The following is a 22,273-nucleotide window of genomic DNA, read 5'->3' as shown; positions in this document are numbered from 1 at the left end:
TCAACGCATCGGAAATGCACCACAGTTCAGCAAGCCATTCTAAGAAAGTGCTCAGAACTAATTTAGATTACCGGGGATTGTTCGACGAGCACTGAAATCTCGCTGCACTGCAGTTGATTCTGTTTCAAACCGAGCACGTATAGCATCGATCCCGTAATGCTATGCCCGCCTTTCATGGCCGTTGAGCAACCACGGCTGGTGAGTGGCCGCCGTCGACTGCACATGAGGGCGCCTGTTTCGACAAGACACAGCAGTGTCAGATATAGCGCTCGGTGTAGCACAAACAGGCACGATCATGCCACTGCGTTATGGACGTGGATACGCGGTAACCTTAAAACTAAGCATGCGCGATCACTCGTTTATGGGATGATCTGCAACCGGAATGTTGCAGCGCTTATCGTTTTTTGGCCAATCTTCCAAGTTGATCGCTTCATCCCAACACTCCCGCTCCCACGACTCGAAAAAGACTCCTCCTTACGGTTTAAATGCGGCTTCTGCGAAACCTTCGCACTTGATTTCTCGGATGCGGCGTCCTTGAATGATGCCTTGCTTGATTCCCGGGACATGGCGTCCGCGGAGAAACGCTTCTTCTTCTAATTGGCCGGGAAGAAAGCTCGCTTATCTTTTTCTCGTCACCGGAGTGTGCAGAAAAGCGCGTGAGATGCGGTTGTGCCGCAGTTTGCGAATGACCCACTGCGGTGACGATCACGATGACGAGGATAATAATAATAATGGTAACGATTATGCATCATTATGACATCTACACGGTGCGCAATGCATTGCTTGCTTCCCTTTTTTTCGCTTTTTTTACATGAAGTGGCCGGCACTTACGAGTTCGCCTTGCGCAATAGCCACCGCATAATATTAAAACATTCTGATGGTTTACATACCAAAAGCATGCTATGATTGTGAGACACGCTGTACACTCTTAAAATTTGCACACCCTTATGGACGTAATGCGGGTGTATTTATCTTTTCACCCATGTAAACACCCGTGAAACACTCTCTTTTAACGGAAAAGGGTGTTCAATAAGAAAACACCCTTGGAACACCCCAGTCTTTCTAATTTACACCCTAATTATAAGGGAGTAAGTGAACAAGCTTACAGTATATGACAAATGAACATTGGCAGTGAACAAGTTGATATTGGCTATACATGAAACGTGTGCTACCTGCCCTTGAATCAGGCAGCTGGAATTATTAGATCGGGGCATCTAGGCAGCAGCACACTGACTCTGAACAGTGGTCAAAAATTAAGTTTCCCACGAATGTTGATATCGAGCGGATGACACTAACGCGCCGACTTTGCATATCCAGATATTTGCCGAAGGCTTCGCATGATCAACGGCAAAATATTTACAATGCCATCACTGAATACTTAAAGGCGTGCAACCAGTCAGACTGGGAATGTTTAGTAGTGAGGGCTAAGAGTCCGATTGAAATTTATTTTGCAGAAGAGAAAAGTAATGTTCCACAGCCTGGCGAGAGAACGAAATGTCATGGTCGGCAGTCAGCCTCTAGAACCTGCTCAGGAATACGTTTATTGAGGTTAATTACTCGCAGAAGCTTCTGATCAAGGAAATTAACAAAAATAAAACATTAGTTGGAGAACTTACGGCAGGCATTGCTAAACCATGACCATGGAGCTTACGGCTAATCATTGCTCTCTGCCGTTACTAACGTATGGGGCCAAAACTTGGAAGTTACCAAAGAAGCTTGGGGAGATGTGACTCTAACATGATTTCAGGCATAACTATTGCCCTGAAAAAGATTTGTATCACCTGCATTGGCATTGGTTTTAGAGAGCACCAACACTGCTTTGATTGAAGTAGCCTCATGGAACATGAAGCATCGCTTCTTGCTGAGTCAAGGAAATATCTGCATATCTGAGGTTCATGTGTCATATGCTCGAATGCTGTTTAAAAGCACCTAATAAGAAAATTACTTCACTAGCCTTCCAGAGATTGCTGAGATTGCTTCAGTAGTCTATGCTACTCGAGCATAACCAATTTACCAGAGCGAACTTTCATCACAGTTGGCTTTGCAATGTTTATGCAAAATACCACAATTGCCTACTAGACATTTATGGGACATCAAAAGTTATTTTATTAGTCCAGAACAAAATGCCAGGCACTTCGGTTATTGCTGCCATCGAGTTTCTTACAGTAATTACTAGAGGGAACTTTGGCGCTGCAGTCGTTGTACCACCATGGGAATGATGGGAAGTACATGGATTTGTCTGATCTGCGTGCTTGTGAATTCAGACATTCTTATGGCTTTGTATATTACACGCTATATAAATCTTGTCATAAATTTTAGCGCTGTCTATACTCTTCGAAGTGCAGAACACGCCACCAACACGCATAATTGCTATTATTTGCAACGATTGAGCTTGTCCAGGTGGGCAAATAGAAACACACCAAGCGTCTCAAGGCCCTGGTATGCCCGCGAGAAATTCATAAGGGCGTTGCACTCGCTTGTCGTTATATGCATCCTTTGCTTAATGGTTTCGATACCAGACTTCTGTTCTATAGTTCGTGCGTTCGAATCCTGTTTTCAGACGACTTTAATGATGTTTATTTAATTATTTTTGATGCAGTATATTGTTCAAACTGATTCGTTTACAAAGTCACAAAGCCGTTTGAAGCCAAACAGATGAAGTTTAGTCAAATCCATGTACTTACCTTAATTCCCATGCTGATACAGCCGTTCTTGTTTAAGCTCCTGTAGACACTAGCGCAAGAGTTCCCTCTAGTAATTATTGTATAAAACTCTGATTTCTGCGCCTCGCTCGTGCAGAAGCGGCATCACACCTGCTGCGTAAACATGCACTACCTTTCGGCCAAGTGCAGGGAATGCTGTGAACTCGCCCTGTACAAAGCCTGCACTAAGTAAAACAAATCACAACGTGCAGTTGCTGCCATATTGAACTGGTGGAACGAGTAGTGAATTGCAGCGCCTCCTGAACTAGTTCAGAAAGTGCAGGTGAACCGAGTGGAGATATATAGTAACAGAAGTTGAGTGATTCTGTATTAAAATCTTGAAATATGCTTCATGATACCTTTCCTTTTATTTCTTTAGTTATTAAGAATCCCGTTTGTATTATTGGACAAAACTACAGAATGCCAACAAATTTTCCAGCATTCACTGGGAGCAAACATATCAAAACTTCTAGTTTCGGGATTGCCGCTTTGCCCTTGAACCCCCAAGTTAATTCCGAAAAAGAGTACCAAATTTTCCAAATTTTTATGTACTCATTTTTTCGGTGTTATTTACATTCTAAAATTATATTACTTCATTGGTCTTTGGTTAGAAATAACACACAAATAAAAGCTGCTCTTGAGGGGAGCTTGCTGTCAATGCCGACTGTAACTCATCTTTGACAGTCAGAGCAGCATAACATCGGGCAGAAAGAATGCGACTCGTCAATGGCGATGTTGGCACTACCTCCAGTCACTAGTACAGCTCGGGATCAAGGGTTAAAGGGTTAACGGGTGCGACTTCATTGCTGTCCAATTTTAATTCTGCAGCTGTTACACTTGGGTGTAGCGTGTGTATGTGCGTGTGCATGTATTAAAATGACTTCATGCTAGAGCAAAGGAACTGTAGAGCAGAGAGGCATCAGTCATATTTTTATATTTGCTTTGTAAAGATGCGCTAAGTTTATCTTGCCGTATGGACTTGGCGCTCTTTGGCCAAAGATGCCCTTGTGCTATTAAAACCTATCAATTAATTATCTTTTTTTTTTCAGGATTGGTGCCCCAGTTTCAATTTGTTTTTATTGAACCATGCACTTTCCACTCACAGGACTGCATATCATGTACGTCAAAATTTTGAGGTTGTCTTTGTGAAACTTGATTTCTTGTCTCAAACGAGCGCGTACAAACTGACCAAACTGATAATTCTACCTGCTTATATATGAAATATGTTGCGTTTATGTACCCTCATAAGGAATGACACATAGTACAAAAACTTTATGTATTAAAACAATTTCATGAAATTTTTCGTGTTTTTCGCGTTCGTGTTGTCCACTTCTCTACTCTTGTGTCCTGTCTCCACGCCTCTCCTCTTTTTTGCATTTTAGATATTGTCTTAACCTAGCCATGCTTTTTTACCGCAATGCAGGGAGAAAAAGTTCCGGTAACACCATGCATTCAGTATGGTGGCCAGACTTTGTGTATGGAAACCACCTCTTTCATGTGGACCAAGAATTACTCCAGTGTCTCGCAGACTTCCAAGCGAAGCCCTCAACATTCTCGTCTCAGTGGAATGGCAGCTCATCTATCAGCGTGTCCATCACGAATACTTCCAGTTATAAAGCTTCTGAACCCCTTTAAGAAAGCCTAATGATTTTTTTATTTAATTCTCACGGTTGGCCGTAGAATCTGAACATTTTTCATGTTTCTAACATTTTTACCTGGCACAAAGCGGTGCTATAACTTTTATACCAGCGTAATGTATTTCAGTGATGCTCACTCTTATGCCCATCTGATTTTGTTAGTGTTTAAGAAATTTGAATGTCTGATGAGGTGACAGCATTTGAATTTGTCATCGTGGCTCGTTTCAGTGAGCTGCTAGGAAATAAGACGCGAAACTTACCACACCTCAGTTGTAGCATTTTTGTTTTCATGACTACAGTATACACGTTGCAAAAGATTGAAAGCTGGGAAAAAAGCCTCAAGAACCTAATCATCCTAGGATTGTCATGTCCTTACAGCTCTGCAATGACTAATGCCTCATACATCTTGGGAGCACATTGGTCGCAATGCCTACAGGTGTATTTGATAAGAGAATAGCATGCATCCAGGTTTGCCACACAGTTGATGGCGGTTGGCTTTTTTTGTCATCTTCATATTGCTACTATGTATTCAATATTCATTTAAATGTAAAGTACACTACATACACTGAAGTACAAAATGGCACTTGCGTTTCAGGAGACAAAGTATCCACCAATCCTGTCACAAAACCTGTTCTAGGGGCTACCTTTCCTCTATAGGTAAATGGACACCAGATGCTCCGTGTACGATGTAATTGGCGTACTTGTCTGGAGTGCTTGAAACAGGTGCTACGGGCTGTACTGGCACTGTCTGAGGATAATGCATGTTTCTAGAAAGCCAGCAGCTGAGCATCTGTCACCGTATTGAAGGAACTGTCTTAATTTATTTTGTTGATGTGGTTGAAATTTAGGAGCTGCAATGAGTAGTTGCGACTGTGGCAGTGCTGCCGAACTAAAACACAAATTACGCACCTCGACTCACACAATGCACTCTGAAAGTTTTGCTATGTGGTATCTGTGTTTGTTGGCTGACCTTATGGCACCTTTACGAGCAGTCGCAGGTGACTGCAGCTGCTGAGTCTTTATCAACTGGCAAGGTGAAAAAATAATACTGTGCTACCAGTGTGGCTGCATACGCCGAGATGCAAGCTATCTTGAACCAGGTGTTCGGTAGACGGTACCTGTGCAGACAAAACATGGTGCTTGAGCCCTATAGGCAACTGCGTTTACAACTGCACACAAGTGTGCTGTCACAACAGAAAGTTGAGAACAAGCAGCCATTTACCGGTGTTTCTTCGAAACATTAGTGCAAGTCATTTTTCCCCTAAGGCTGGTAATGAGAACAGGGAATTTGTGACACACAAGGGGTCATGTGTCTAAAGTTTAATCAGATCAGTAATCTATGAGATGGGATTATAAAAGATATACCGTTTGTTCCTCAGTGGTCTCTTGGAGAGATATAACAATTTCCGGAAGTTAAGCTCTGACTTTTTGTCTAGATTTGGTGTGCATATTGCAACTATGACAGTCAGTGCTCTGTCCTGCCCAGTTTTTATGCTATCTTAGTGATATGTGCAATATTTTGCAGTTCATCTGAGCGAAGTATATGTCTTTACTATTACTAGCTTTCATGTTCAACTTTTGTGCAGTGCTCACTAGTTATTACTAGCCATGTTTTGTTCACATAGACACACTCAGACTTGTTCTTTCTTATGTGGCCGGTTATTTTCGTACTTTATGATAAGATGCAGTGCTTTTCGATTGAAAGCATGTGATAGTTTGTATTGAGGTTACTTATAAAAACTTTTCTGCTTAAAATTCATTTCAACAAGCCTGTGCCATTATTCGGTGTTTATGTCTTTGTATTGGTATGGTTTTACTCGTTATCTTCCTTTTTACTATTAAAATGTGCAAATTTTATCATGTAACCATTTTTCTTTAATGAAAAAATAAATACTTTTCTCATGACATTTTGTCACAAATTTTACAGTGATTTTGTTGAATTAGGTAACCTTAGACTAGGCGACTGTTATTCTGATAGCTTAACTTACAATGCCTGTGGGATATTCAGAGAAAGCAGTTTATTCAGTGCAAGTAGTTTAAGTCATTATATATGTGAAGGTACTAGTAGAAGCATCCCGTGGAGATAAATGACAACTTTAACAAATAGAGGTATACACACAGACAAACAGACACAGACAAACGTATGCTTCTGTAGTACTGCACTGGTTACCATCGCCAATTCATGCATTGCTTGCCCTTTATTGCATTCAATATGAGCTAAAACAACGAGCTGTAATGGCTTTCCCTCCTGTTGAAGCTGGTGTTGCGAAAATGTTTGACCAAGAAAAGTGGAGGCTTTTAATTATTTCAGAAATGCATGTAACATCATGCTTTAGGTTGTGTGCTGTTTCCGTGGAGTGATAAGTACTGGTGTACCAAGGTGCGGGAGATCCTGTGTCCTTAGTGCAGCGCGCTTTGTTATTGCGCTCTGGATCCTCCCGGCAGTTTACTGTCGCTGCAGTGGAAGATGACGAAAAGTATAGGGTGTGTGCATTGCTGCGATCGTGAAACTTAAATTTTTTGCCTGAAAGGGTCGCCCGTTATATATGCTACTACATGACAGACCAGAAGCGCAATATGACGACGCCTCACGCATTCTGGCTCATACTGAACAAGTTAGTACCATAGCTAAGGCTAAACAGCATTTGCAACAGCTAGTGTGTTCATTAACTACATGGCTGTAGTTAACGGTAAAATACTTGCAGGTTAACTACTTGCTAGGATAACACCCTTTGAGAAGGGTGTTGTCGATGCTACACCCATATTGAAAAATGGTGTCTGTGTTACACCCATATAGCAAGGGTGTTGTTTGTTTTACACCCATAGGCAAGGTGACGTCATATCAACACCCTTTCCTTTGTGGGGTGGTAATTTAAACACCTTTGCTTGGCTTGTAGCACTACACCCAAAAAGGGTGTCACCCATGGGACAAGTCATTTACACCCTTAAGGGTGTTAAATGCTTTAGAGTGTATAGCCCAAACATAGAAAAACAAGTGGAAGGCAGCGATAAAGGTGACCTTTTCTTTTTTAATACGCGAAAACTGCGCAGCGGCCGGTACCTGCGGTTGATGCGAACAGTTCATTGGCTGGCTTTATAAGGCATGTGTATTTTCATAAAAGCCGGTAAAAGCAGTCAATTCGACCTCACGGCCCAATTTTCAAAGTTCAGTACGAATTTATTTTAACATGACTTCGGCAATGGCTGTGCAATTAGACATCGCGATTGTTTAGTATTGCTGCGGAGCGCGCGTGTCCTAACAGCCCGTTTACGCGCAGCGCGGCGTGGTTTCGCGAGAAATGAAAACGAGAGAGGAGAGCTGGCCCGTTAGGCGGAGCAACGCCATGAGCAATGCCAACCTCCGGCTTCACTTTAGCTTCGCAAAGAGTGACGTCAGGGCCTCTCCTGAGTTTTCTTCCTCCATGTCACGCACGCGTGCCTGCGGTGTGTGCAGTCGCTCGGGGCAGGCAGTTCCTGTTGCTTTTGTATAGGTAATAGTTTGAGTTGATAAACATCTTCGTGAGAAATTATACTATCAATGCCCTTCTGCCCCGGTATCTGTGCGGCAAGCTTAAAGAGGCGAGACCTCTACTATATTGCACTCCTATAAAATGATGTATAACGGTGTCTGCTGTCTGCACGTTCATGCTTGTATCGCTACAATTTCTGCATGGGTTCAAAGTAGCATGGTGCTATGGATTCCGATGCTTATCAACTTGTTTCTTGTATTATGTTGTCTAATAATATTCAATTCAATTCCACAGACAGCGAGAAGTCAGCGGTAAACACACATAATTACCAGCTGTAGGATTTCGTTTCAGTAGATTGGTCGGTCGTTGAGTGAGTGAGAGAGTGAGTCAGTGTGTGAATGGGGAACATCAGATAAATTTTAGCGCGGCAGCTCTCAGTTTTCTCGTGAACCATGGAATTAATTCGCTTTCTGTTCATGGTACTGGCTGCGTTCGCTTGTGTATAGAGAAGAAACGGTAGCAGAGCTTTTCGTTCAATGCGCAAGAAGCTGGCTCCTTGCAAGACTTGCGTTGCATACGCGCGAATATAATTGCGCGAATCCAGTTTCTTATTCGTCTGTCACCGTGCCTGCAAGTGATTCGTGCCAGATGCTGAAATATATTTATTATTTTAGAATGTCTAGTTATGCTGATACGTGCCACTCAAGGACGATGATGTCGACACTTGAATTTGGTGGGACGTACCCATAAGCGGCCTTGCTGATTCATCGCCGCGATGTCTGTACGTCTTCAAGCTCTCTCCTACGTTCTAACTTTGCCTTGGTAATGGCTATACAGAAAGCAATGCATAAAAACACGAAATTCGAAAAGGAAAACTTTGGCGATAGCGAGTTTCGAACTTACGATCCCACGCTCAAAGGCCAACCGTCTTACCCACTGGTCTAAACCAGCGCTTCCTTGATAGAGGGCCTGTGAACTCTGCTTTATGGCATCATGCTGCTTGCACCGAAATGTTCCTTGCCAAGCCCGGCGTGACGAATGCGGTGACGTCAAAATCACCACGGCTTAGTCGGGATCATCCCCATTAGATCCTATGGCTGTCGGGGAAGATAGCATGACGTCACAGATCGAAGTGTGCCGGCCTCGTGCTATCTAGGAGGCACTGGCCAAGTGTCTCAACATGCTCGCTTGCTCCTGAGGAGTTCATCATAACTCGCAGGAGCACTCAGCGGCGTTCAATTGGACATTAATGCTTTCGCATTCACAACTCATAAGTGCTTAGGTGTCGTCAGAACTTTTGTTTTTGTGTAACTACCTGTAGGACCTGTCAGTATTCCTACCTATAAGTAAAAGCATGATGATGATGGTGATGATGAAAAGCGCTGATTTGCTCTATTTTACAGTGATTTTTGCGGCTTCAGATGGAGTCTTCCATCTTCTCTTCAGGGTCGGTTCCCCTAGTCCAGGGCTCCGCTGAGGGTAGCTGCCTCTGCACTAATATGCACTACCATACTTGACATTCGCATTTAATTCCTCCCGCCACGACACTGCTGTATACTCTGCGATTTACCTTTGCACCAACTTTACAGTCGGACTCATTTTTTCTTTTCCCTGCAACTTCCGACTAGCGGATGCGCACGCAGCGCTGTTGAACGGGCTCGTTACGCGCGGCAGATAGTCCGTAGTAGACTTGCTGCTTCCCAAGGCACCCAGAAGCGCCTTGACAACCAGTGACACCGCAAAGAACCTTTGCTCCGGATGCACTCATGCGAGTTCGGTACCCCTCCCGACATGTGGGGCTGTCAGCAAAGGTCCTCCCTCGCTACACAGGCCCATACCGCGTCCTTCGACAAGTGACTGACGTCACGTATGGGATTGTATTCGCCAGTCCCACTACATCTTCTGTTCTGTTGTTCATTGACGTCGCCCATGTTTCGATACTCAAGCGTGAGCACCCTTCCTCTGCTTTGGGTCCTTAGTGGCACCGAGCCTGCGCTTCTTCCACCCGTGGTCATGCAACGCGCTACTCGAACATGATGATGTCGACCTTTGAATTTAGAGGAACGCAACCATAAGCGGCCACTGCATGATCTGTTGACGACGATGTGCCTTACTTGATGTTTGCTGGCTTCCGTGTTGGCCAGTGCTTGCTACACTTGTAAGTACATCCTGTGAATTGTATCCCTACTCTGCTTCTACATAACAATGTTAATCCTTTTATTGAGACTGTAAAATAAATCGACAGCAGCAGCAAGACCCATTTGCACACTTTCTCAGTATCTACAGAAAGGAATTAATTCATTTAATTAATCGATCCTTCCTGCACGGAAACTTTCAGGGGCGTACGATCTCGTAGAACCAGTGGATCACTGCGTTGGCTTTCTTCTCGTTCTCCCATGGGAGGTCGAGGCGCCTCATGAAGCAGGCCTGCGAGAGAGGGTAAGTTTTATGAATATCTCTTTATAGTTAGGCGAGCTTTCCGAAATAAGAGAATACTCAAGAGCAAAAGAATAATCGAGCAAGCAAGCTAAAGGACAAATAGAAGTGACGGTGCCTTCATTTCACTTATTAAGAGCAGAATTATGGTGTTCAAGGAATGTAACTACGCGGTGCCATGAAGCTCCAGTACGACTATATTTACGTTGTGTTTCTCGGAAATATTTGTTGGTGCGGAGTGGGAAGAGGTAGTACGAAACTATGGCAGTGATATTGGAGCGGCACCTTGTGCTTGATACTATGCCCCTATTATAATCTACCGTTCATAGCCGGCGGATGCCATTGTCAAATCTGCTGGAACGGGGCTCTGACTCCTGAAGAAGCACAAAAAGCCAGGAAAGGCGTCGCGACCATATCGCGGCCATGAAAAACATGGTCTTACTCAAGAGTACTTGTGGAAGGAACAATTTGACTATATGAAATGATCTAGCAAGAAGTAGTAAAAAATGGCTGTGGCTTAGCTAAGGTTAAGCCCAGGATGCGAAGCATACAAGCCTTTATTTTAACGTGACAGCGTTAAGGAGCTCGTGTCGCAGAAAAGCCGGTGTCGTCGGCGTCGGCTCAGGCGTGCGGCGCTTGCTCAGGCGCACATTTCGTTGTCGCGCCGAACGCTTCGTTGCTCGACGCTCACCGCGTCCGATGCGGGGGGCGACGCCGCGAACGACGGCGCGAGTTGGAGCGCCGTTTCTCCGTTGTCGTGACGTCAGGGTGTCACGTGGTACTGAAGGCGACGCCGCCGCGCCTGAGGAGCTGGGTGGAGCTCTCGTAATATGCTTCGCATAAAAAATCATTATTGATCCATTCCACTTTCTGAAGGTGGATGACCAGCGAAGATGTTTAGCACACGATACAAAGGTAACAGAGAATTTGGAAGAAAGCTACGAGCATATTTATTGTCCTGATCTGTGGTCACCGTGATGATATAGGTACGCGCGCACATTCGCGTATAACTTCTGTTATTAAATCTGTCCGTCACGCGAGCCAGCGAATGGCTCACACCTCCTTAAGCAACGGCTCATAACCCCGTAAAACGCGGCCTCCCCATTACGACGACAGAAGAGATGTGAAATTGTGCGCTGGTCTGATGAGCGGCCACGGAACCGGCTGTGGAAGAAGACAACGTTCGAGACATTGCTGATGCTGATAGTTTCTTGTACAACGTAGCTAGCCGTGGAAGATTGAACTCGTCCACGTTGACCCCTTGACGCCGAATGCGCTTCGCGCCGTTCTCTGACTCACGGAATACGTCATCGGTTCTCGCTAGCTGCTCACGTACCATCTCGCGGGCACGCTCGTCGGCCGCCGCGTTAGCGTCCGCACGCCGTTGACGATCGCACTCGCGTCGCTGATCCCTTCGTCGCTCTTCACACGCGCGCTGGTCAACTGCAGACTTGACGACGCGCGGCCTACCCACCGCACCGGCGGAACTTAAGTGATACCATTTACGTCGTTCACATATAGAAGCGCAGCGCCAGCCACACTCGAAAGAGCCGCCATTGGCGAAGGTAGCTTTTTAAACAACGGAGCCAGCTGTGGAAGAAGACAACGACGAACGAGCGAGCAGTGGCACGAGCAGTGGCACGAGCACGTTTTGCGCGGTTGCGCCGAGCAGGGCCAATGAAGAAAACGGCTACGTTCGAGCCATTGCTGAACTACAATACCTTGACCTTAGACTACGTTTTCGTAGACGATCATGTCTGTTGGAAATATTTCCCCCCTTCTGCCAAGTCCCTGTTGAAGTTCACCTCAGGTCATTCTAAAGTAGTAAAAGATGCCATTTGCATCTGCGTACTTCGTCAGGCTGGAGGAAGCTGGGTAGCTGGGTAGCTTAATAACGGGCTGCTCTGAGAAGTTGATTCAATCGGTGAAAAACTCGAGCAAGCAGGAAGCCGATGGAAAGACGAGGAATAACGTGGTAGTTGTACCCTACGCACATCGCCTGTCTCATGGCCTGAAGAGCGTTGCAATTCGTTATGGGGTGCCTGTTGCCTTTTCGGCTCCTGGAAAAATGAGTGCTATTTGTCCGGCGGTCAAAAGGCGAGAAAGTAGAGCGGAACGTAATTCTAACGTAAGGTGCAAAGTGAAACATGTTAGTAAGTTTGTAGGCCGCACTTCCAATGTGGTGTACTCTTTCCCGCTCAAATGCGGGCTAGTGTACATAGGGTAAACCGGCCGGTGCATCAATGTAAGGCTTAGAGAGCATGAATTGTCCTTGGACAAGAATGAATATGCGCATGTGTCTGCACATGGCCGGCAATGTTTGTTTAAACATACTGATGCATCCACCAGATTAGTCGTGCAAGCAGCCCACATTGAGCGAAATGGCACATGGTGCATTAACCAGCCTTCGACGGCGCTTTTCTCAGCAGGAATGCACTAACCTAGATAGCTAGATATGTTAACAGATGCCCTGTATACAGGCGGACCGGTTGTGCATTCCTCGATTGACCATGTTATCGCCTGTGTCGCTTATATACCTGATGTATGTTTCAGTAAACTTAGTTGTGAGTCAGCGCTCGTCCTGTGTCCTTTCACTCCGTCGTCGTCTTGTTCGAGCTGTTACCATTATGAGTGCCCTTTCGCCCGCTCTGTTCCATCGAGGCACGCTCGGGACGTGGCGTCGCAGCCAATGGCAATTTCGGTGCCGTTTCACTGCTATATATTACAGACGCCAGCTTTCCTTCGCATTGGGCCGTTTGATACTTTCGCATCACTAGATGGTGTCGCAAGGAACCGAGTGGGGCGCACCACGTCTACTAAGACAGACCTTAAACGGCAGCGGGAAAAGGAGAGTGTGTTTAAGTTTTCGCGTAACGGAAGCGTGCTTTAACGTGTATTCAAATTACAATCCGACGCTATCATGTTTGCAGGTTGTGTGTGAGTCGTTCTTAACGTGTTTTCTGACCACTTTTACATTGAGAAATTCAATTATTTCAGCGACGCTTATGTGCCATGCGGAGGGCCTGCGTCGATCGGGATGCGTAGTTCAGGATGATTTTTCTCATACGGACAACCCCATAGCGCCAACGCCGACACCAACGCCAGATTTTCTACGACAAGGGGCTCTTAACGCTATCGCGGTAAAACGCGCCAGACGTCTTAACACGCTCGCTTACTCGCGAGGCCCTAATAACTCGAAGGACCGTTCAGGGGCGATCAATTGGACAATAATGATTTGTATTTATAGATTAGTTTTACGCACTCGTGACGTGGTGTGATCTCTTCCCCATTGGCTGCGCTGTCACGTGTACAATGACGCACGCACTAGGCGCACCTTTAGCCAACCCGAACGGTGGAGCCGCCGTGGAGCCGGGGGAAGAGTGTTCATCTCGCACCCGGGAGGCCCTGAGCCGGTTCCCGCCCTGGCCGAAGTTCATCAAGTTTTCTTTTTAAACAAACTGGGATACATAGCGCAAGAATGACGCAGGGACAAGCAGAAACAAGGGACGAGCGCGAACTTTGAACAATTGATTTATTGCAGCTGGTGAGCATATATATACCCACTGGGCTTCGGCGTTCTGAAGGTTTTTAGATATGTTGATGATTTTTTGGTGTTTTTAGATGGATCACTACTTGATCCGGCCACCAGTTCTCATGTAGATTGCTGTTTTGACTGTTCAAACCCTGCTTTTGAGAGTATTCTTGCCCCATTCAATGAGTATTATAGGCCGCTTACGTTCGCCACTGAATTTCCTGCGCAGGGCAATATCAGGTTTGTAGAGTTGCGTTTGCATTTCAAAGCTGAACACGCGTGTTGGGTATATCAGCCCAGAGCTAATAAGCCACCCTTGAGGTACAGTTCTGCACACTCAAAACTCATAAAGAAAAGTATCATACGTTCTTTCTTGTCATGCGCTCTCTCTAAGTCATGTGCTCACATGCTGGATGAGGGCTTTAGTAAGCAGGTGATTCGTCTGGAACAGCGAACTATCCGAGACATATCATTATCTCGGTTCCTGAAGGCCTGCATCGTCGAAAGAGGTTAACTTCACGCATGAGTGATGAGCAGAGAGCGGATGACGACAGAGAGAGGAAAGAAGAAAGGGACAAACGAAAAGTGCCTGTAATTCCCTACTTTCATAAGGTTTCCCACAACCTAAAAATAGTTGGGCAACGTTCTGGTGTAACCATTGTTTTTACAGCACCTAAGAAACTCTTGAGGTTAAATGTGTTGAGCTGTCCCATGAGGAAATGAAAGCTTGGTTGCGCTAGCACGCACGTGGATCATTTTGTTACATGCACTTTCAAGGTGGTGTATGAGATTCCATTTTCGTGTGGGAAGTACTACGTGGGCCAGTCGGGCAGGTGTTTAAACGTGCGTCTGGCGGAGCATAGTAATAAAGTGGAGAGCATCGCAATAGATGGGCATCCGGCTACCCAATTTAGAAAATGTGACGAGAAGGCACCATGCTTCCGTCTCTTAAAACAAACTGTTGTTGTCTGTCGCCAGAGGAATAAGATTACGAGGGAAATTGTCGAAGCAGTTGAGATAGCCAGAGCAGGTGACGATTGCGTTAGCACGCCGTCTATTCTTTTATCAAAGAAAGAGCTTGAATTCTTGCGCAAAGTAGTCACATGACTGCTTTTCCTCGTTCCCTTCAGTGTGTCTGTTGCAATGGCGTCCCAGTGAGTATATATATGCTCACCAGCTGCAAGAAATCTATTGTTGAAAGTTAGCGCTCGTCCCGTGTTTCTGCTTGTCCCTGTGTCATTCTTGCGCTATGTATCCCAGTTTGTATGTATCCCACTAAAACGCCCAAACTTCCTCCCTGCTACAGTGCATTTCTTTTCAAAGCCGTTGATTTATTTTGTTTACAGGGACATCCGGGAAAAATTGACGTCAATCCGAACATTTTTGACGTGTTTCGATTGACTATTCGATTCAGTCGTCGAATCGAATAGTCGTGATTCGCAATGGCGAATATCTTTAGCATTGCTTCGAATACTTCCCATTGCTAGCTATGCAGGATCGAACATGAAACTGAAGCAAAAATAAAGCAATTTTCAACCCTTCCACAGTCGATGTCGTGAAGGGGAATTTACACAAAGTGTGCTACGTCGCCCAAGCTTGGAGCGAGACTTTTTCGAATGAAACCGGAATCATTAGCTCTCACAGAAGCAACAATGAAAAGCTTTTGAAACGTTTTTCTGTTACACTTCTGCAATCAGTCCTCTACGATTAGTCAAACATTTTTCGGGCCACGCTCACTTCGCTTGTCGGTCACGCGACGTTGAGAAAACCGCGAAAACTCCCTATCTGATACAGCGTGTGCGCACTGATTATGCACGATTAATCCGAACCAAAGAAACAATTTTTTTTCGATTCTACGCCTTCATCACCATAAGGCTTCTGCGATTGGTCGAGATGTTTTCGGGCATGTGCACGACATCACTCCGTCAATTCGTGTTCTATGAAGACACGTTTCCATGGCGTTTAAAGCCTTCCTTTGTAGAGCGCTGCGACGTTCCACAGCCCCCGCAAGCTAAGGCAGGGGGAGCGGGCCAATGGCAGACGCTGGCACCACCCTCCTCATCAGGCTATCTGTGTTCACTGGGCCAGCCCGGCCCCACGGAACCTCTCTCCACCTCTGCGCGTGCCACGCTTCTTGTCGGACAAATAGGTAAGAAAAACCTGTAAAGGTAGGCAATGCCCTTCGGTTTCAAAGCCAACAAGTGGCATCCTATAAATGAGGAGAGCGTTTGATTGCGTGGTACAAACAACGGAAGGATCGGGTTATCGACCAATCCTTGCGTCGGCGGCTACGCAAGTTAGACGTCGAGATTGGAATAGTTATGCACGTTATAGGACTGCCCCCCCCCCTCCCCCCCCCCTATTTCACTCGGACGTGACATTCAGCAATGGGCATTGTTTGGCATCATTTATCGGCCTGCAACTGTGTTCTCTTGCGAATAAACACGAGTACGCTTGATTGCAGCATTATTTCATATCATCGTGGTACGAATTACAGCGACAGAGAAATGGTGCATTCTTCGCCCTGCCGTTACTAGACTCAACGAGAATGTTCGTTTTATTCCAGTTGCCAACGGGCTGACAAGGTTGTCTTTCCAACCTTAATTCAGCTTTAAATTACTGCGACGCATGCATGCCCTGAAGAACTCAGCTTACTCATTTATAATGCTACATTCGCGCTTTTGATCAAGCGTACTTCATGGCACGCAGTGTAATGACGGAATCCTGCTAATGTGGCGAGTAGTTGGATGTCATTGTTCTTTTACATTAACGGTGGAAGAAGCTGTTCATTCGTAGGAGACTATTAATATAATATTATAGATTCGAATAGACCACATTCGATTTTGGCACTATAAGAATTGTATTCCAGTCGGTCTCTAAGAGTACCGTTCACACAGGCCTAAACATTTGCTATAAAGACCTTGAAGATAGAACGGTATAATAAAGATATGAGTTAGCGCAAAGCGCTGCAAAAGGGGTCGTGAAAATTATTCATACAATGTATGGAGTAGAAGCTTGGGCGCATGCTGATTCACTATTTAAGCGACTTGATAGCCAATGACGCGATTGTCTGTTCTACGCTGAGGCAATGTGTGAAGGTCAGGATGCGTACCATAAACGGCGCCACCAGTGCTCGCGGCTCGTGGTCGCCGGTAGGCAGGTCAGGTGGCTGTCGATAAAAAAGAAACGCTAGCTAAATTTTTTTACAGTGGTTTATGTACAGTCTCCGTTACGGGTGTCTAGGGCTGTGTAGCTTGGCGCTGCACAATAAAGAAAGCGTTAATGGGATACTGACACAATATTTTCGAGTCCTCCTTTTTGTGTTTTGTTTGTCCTTTGAATAAAACCGCGCTTCCTCTAGACCCCAGCGAAAATACTCTCAAACCCGACAAAATGCTAAAATATTTCATTATGATATATTTTCAGTGGCCAGTTTCAGCTTCATTTCTACTATGTCGTGACGTCACGATGCAGTATGTAGGCACGCATGGTCACTACGCTGTGATATTTCGACACTCGCTCTGACTCGCTCGGTTTGGCTCGCAGCATACGAGGTGACCGAGCGAACCAGCCCGACTGTCAGAATGCCGCAATGTTTTGCTCCCGCGTCACGACATACTGCGTTATGACGTCATGACGTCACGAAATTTTACTCCTGAGAAACTGTACTGAAACCGGCTATGAAGGCTGTGATATTAAATTATTTACGGCTCTCTGAGGCTTGTGTCATCTTTTTTTTTTAGTATAGGGGTCTAGGACCTCCACTTAACGCAAGAAGCTCAACATTCGAAAATATCCTGTCAGCACCCCTTTGAAGAAATCAATCGTAGAGAAAGTAAATCGTTGAAGGAACGGCTACTAGAATCGTGCGACTTTCTTTGGGATAGTGAGCTTGAGCACGATCTCTTAAACCTTACATCTGTCCTCAAGCATGCGTTTCTTCGTGCAACGGAGCAGCGCTCCATCCTCCCTGACAAAATTGACGTGGGCTGTACGTGCAACTAGGTTCGCTTGGAACAGACAAGAAAACGCAATAAAGCCAACACTATTGGTAGGGATGAAATGCCGCGCGATGCTTAAAGGGACGCAAAATAGAAACACTAAATAATCTTAGGCAGATAGAATACTCTCGCTGGAAACTTTCATTATTTTCATGATAATAGGTCAATTAATTAACAATAAAATTGTGGCGTAATATTAATTTTTATTTAAGATCAGCGTTTGAACCTCGATCACGTCAGGGATTTCAAAGCATCGTTCTTTATTCGGGCCATTGTGGCTCACTAAATGTTCTCAAAGCTTGCGGAATTGAGTATCAGGCTTCTTTATAATTAGACATGTTGAATAGTTCACCGTAAGAATTACAGAATAAAGAAAAGCCGCCAAAATTCACGACGAGCAGGAGCGGGAACTTACAGGTGGAGTCGTCACATGTCTTGTGCTGTTGTTTCTTTTATGGCTAACCAAGTTTCTACTGGCGGTAAGAGCGGCTTCTTTGATATTGTAGCAGGGTTATTTACTAAAGGAGCTGAAAGAAAAGCTTTTATTTTGTCGTGTATCCAAAAAAATGTATGTCCTCACACGGCATACCTGATTGCTAATGTGATAGCATCAGGGCATCCCACGATTAGATAATAATCCTTCGATGCAGCTTTATAGATCGATGCTGCTCCAGTCCCCCAATCTTTTTTTTTCTCTTTTGTTATAGCGCTTGTGCAGTGATATTAAAAACGGGAGAGGGTTACAGATACATGTTTCCGTCAACGACTTACGAGGTTCTGCTCCACGTACTGTATCATGCAGTGAAGAGACTCGTTCCGGCCTTCCTTAGTCTAAAAAAAAAAGGAAAGCAAAAGGCACAGGCGTGAAAACGTAGCTGTTGCGAGAAATACCAGCGTTTCAAATTACGTGACGCCGTTACTTGAAAACTTTCTGTTCTCCACTGGAAACTAAAGCGCGTAGACACGGACACAGTTGCTGCGGGATGTTCTTGAGCATCTAAGTATCCACGCCGTCAGGCAATCGAGTTTGAAACAAAGAAGTGCACTGCAAGACGGTTCCCTCGAAAGATCATCCGCCACTACGTAATTCGCGTGTATGGCGATTAGAACGACAGAAACCTGAGCTAGTTGGTAAGGATTCATTATGCAAGAAAGAGTTGCGGTGTGCAGACAGGACACAAGAGTAGAGAAGTGGGCAACACGAACGTGTTGTTCGTGTTGTCCACTTCTCTACTCTTGTGTCCTGTCCGCACGCCTCACCTCTTTCTTGCATAGTGTATGGCGAGCCTATTTCTTAGGCCACCCACCATAGGTCCTTAGCTATTATCACTAACCCTAGTATGTTCTTATGTAAATACGTGGCAACGTTAACCCTGTAAGGACCAAACGCAGTTCCACATAAAAGAAAGAGTGAAACAATTTGTTCCCCTTTTTTGTAGCCAATTGTACACGTACATGAAGTACTATTTGAGTTATAATCTACGCAGAATAGGAATTCGGGGTCAATGTAATTTGCGCACCACTTGGAACGAGTACTAGGGAGCGACCTCCAGTCTTCCCCAATCCAGGTTTCAACTAGTGCGCAAATAGCATTGATCATGACTTGTAACCAACTAGCCCAAACAAGTACTCTTCTAGAATAGCAAATGATTAACTTGTAATGGATTGTCTAAATAATGACCAATAAATACTACCTCCAGAACATCAGTAACGTTACTACAGGCTATGCATTCTGTTTTCCGTGCTTAAATCAGAATTATGAGCTAATAAAACGGTGTAGCATCATGGACCATTGCAGTGCTGAAATCGCAGATCAAAGGTGTAGGTTATAGCTTCGACTGACGTTCTGCTGACCATAGTGCTATACGCATGGACTGCCTAGAAGGAAATGCACTGACACAGCAACCTCCACCACAAGGCACCAGCCTACGTCGCCGCACCATGCCCTTCTGATCGCCACGAGAGTAGCCGCCACGGGCCCCTCGTGACGTCTTAGCCCCGCCCTCACGGCGAACCATCGCGAGTGGAGCGCCACAGCTGATCACTGGTTCGGAGTGAGGGGCGAGTGAGGCCTAGGGACGGCAGAACAGGGGAATGCGCACGCGCAATGGCGTGTCGAATTCTACAAATCTCCACATGCTCAACATTTGGGGGCCCTTTTACAAGGCCCTTTTAACATGAGGCGTGCTTCTTCACCCTTCTACTGTCATGAGGTTGGTTAATTTTAGTACGTATAGAATTAAACCTTTATTTGAAGCAGTGACTTGTCAGTCGACGTGGGAGGAGTATAAAAATAAACAGCACTGTTTCCTTGGGCGAATGTTGCAAGTGACATACTTCGTCTGTTTCCACACTGTGTTTATTAACTTTAATCCACCCATACGTACTCACAACAGACCATTCGATTTGCTTGAAACCAATAGTAGTCAACTCAATGGAGCAACCTGTCTATACTGACGGAAATGTAACGACAGCACGGAATGAATGAGTTGCGCTGTTAAATTCTAACTAACTAACTAACTAACTAACTAACTAACTAACTAACTAACTAACTAACTAACTAACTAACTAACTAACTAACTAACTAACTAACTAACTAACTAACTAACTAACTAACTAACTAACTAACTAACTAACTAACTAACTAACTAACTAACTAACAACTAACCAAATAAAATAAACGATAGTGCACTTACAGCTTTTTTTCCCATGAATTTTCCAACGCAGTTGTAGTACTGTTGACAAAATAACTGTAGCACCTACGTTCACAAGAAAAACCAATTATGTCCGATCGTCCTCATGGCCGGCATGCTTGAGAGCGAACCATGCCCGAATTCGCAAAGCCAGTGGGAACTCGTGATTCACATGAGAGAACATTCACCGAAAAGTATTGCGCTCATGTGAGTAATCGATGGCGGATGTCTTAATCTTGTTTATACCTCCACACTGCAGTTGTGCTAAGATGGAAATTCCGGTGTTATTTAACAGTGCCATGAAGCTTGGCGAGTATTGACAAACATTCCTTATGCTAGAACACTTCGTTGCAGCCAGTCCTGATGCTGGATATATCATTTAGTGAAGGCGGCCGCCTAATAACAATGAGCACTTACGAACGCATAGCTTTGTGCATCCGGTTCCAGTTGCATCGTATTATTGAGTGCGTTCAGCCTCGCGTATGACATTTCAAATTCTTTGAACCACGCCAAAAAACTGGGATAGTGTTTGGGCTTGCCTTACTTCATTTGTGTCCTTGGTTTCTAAGACATAATGAAGTTTGCTAATTGAATAAAAACGCGGCAATACTTTTAAACATGCATGCACGCAAGATTTCATAACCAAAACTGTGCTCGCATTCAGGAAAACTATCTTAGGCTCGAATTATTGGTTAGGGTAATTGCTAGCCAGGCCTCATGCTAGACATTGCAAAACATAAAGAGGCCAAATAAACGGACACACACAAGAGAAGAGAACGGGACAGGGCGCCCTGTCCCGTTCTCTTCTCTTGTGTGTGTCCGTTTTTTGGCGACATTATATTTTATAATGAACAGCTACCAACTAGCCTAACAAGAAGTGCTTCAAGTACTTCACGTTTGTTTCGCTTCGTTTTTACGTTCACAAACAAACCAAGATTCGGTAATCGTCGGAGTATGCGCAAGACCACTATTTTTGCGATATCCGCATTTCATGGTTCGCATATCAGGTTCGGGCACATGCGAACGTATACAGTTTAAACGCGCGAGAACGTAATATTGATCGTTTGTGACACCAGTCCCCGATAAATGCGATTACCGTTTTTCATCTTAAAGCTTTTTGTGCGCAAGCAAACAGGGACGAAGAATACGAGCAACACAAGGACGAGCGCTTTCTAACAACTGGTTTTATTTTTGAAGAACCACCTGCTTGAAAAATACCCACAGATCTGCGCGATCTAGTCAACAGCGCACGTCTATAGCACATATAACACTTGTGATAAAAAGACGTGAACCAAAGCCGCCCGGTCAACATAAAAACAGTAAGGTGCATGAAACAACCACTTACAGTAAAATGCGTTAAAGATGTGAAGATAAAAGCGAATTTTCTTTATCCAACAATGAAACAGAAGGATGGCTGATGCATTTTTCTGTTTGTTTTTTATTCCAATGTGCTTCCACAATTTCTCTCACGGTTATTCAAACCACCAGAGAAACCGACGTCCTTCTATCCTCGTCTCTGCGTGGGCGTCATATAGTCGTCACGCCGCCATGGTCATAAGCGACTTTGGCAAGCGACTGTCATAGTAAAGTGTAACAATACCGGAGTACGTCTCATATGGCCGAAACAACGGCAGTTTCAGAATCGGCACTACAGTTGTTAAATACACGTGATTTCAGAAATACCGTGATCGCAACATCGCTCGAATACTAATCTCATTACCGTCGAAAGTCATCGCGAGACGAGTTGTGCTGTAAACATTTTTGTTCTTTATTGCCCCCGCAATGGGCGCCCTGAAAATGGA

General features: G+C 44.9%; 2 protein-coding genes across 8 annotated transcripts in view; both read right to left on the bottom strand.

Moving 5' to 3' along the window:
* The window catches only part of LOC135914918 (uncharacterized), a 76,937-nt gene extending 76,349 nt beyond the window's left edge, over nucleotides 1–588 (bottom strand). For all 3 annotated transcript variants that reach the window (XM_070533011.1, XM_070533013.1, XM_070533012.1), the window contains exon 1: nucleotides 479–588. In XM_070533011.1, the coding sequence (XP_070389112.1) occupies nucleotides 479–566 (88 nt within the window). In that variant the 5' untranslated portion in view covers nucleotides 567–588. The remainder of the gene's footprint in view (nucleotides 1–478) is intronic.
* Nucleotides 589–10,011: 9,423 nt separating this feature from the next.
* LOC135914904 (solute carrier family 22 member 7-like) overlaps nucleotides 10,012–22,273 on the bottom strand; it is an 86,934-nt gene continuing 74,672 nt past the window's right edge. For all 5 annotated transcript variants that reach the window (XM_070533834.1, XM_070533833.1, XM_070533832.1 and 2 more), the window contains 4 exons: nucleotides 20,475–20,537; nucleotides 18,550–18,609; nucleotides 16,890–16,946; nucleotides 10,012–10,236 (listed from right to left, as the gene is read on the bottom strand). In XM_070533834.1, the coding sequence (XP_070389935.1) occupies nucleotides 10,144–10,236; nucleotides 16,890–16,946; nucleotides 18,550–18,609; nucleotides 20,475–20,537 (273 nt within the window). In that variant the 3' untranslated portion in view covers nucleotides 10,012–10,143. The remainder of the gene's footprint in view (nucleotides 10,237–16,889; nucleotides 16,947–18,549; nucleotides 18,610–20,474; nucleotides 20,538–22,273) is intronic.

The sequence above is a fragment of the Dermacentor albipictus genome, chromosome 2 (assembly GCF_038994185.2).
Source record: "Dermacentor albipictus isolate Rhodes 1998 colony chromosome 2, USDA_Dalb.pri_finalv2, whole genome shotgun sequence".
NCBI classification, from domain to species: domain Eukaryota; kingdom Metazoa; phylum Arthropoda; class Arachnida; order Ixodida; family Ixodidae; genus Dermacentor; species Dermacentor albipictus.
This window is presented reverse-complemented; position numbering and strand designations above follow the sequence as displayed.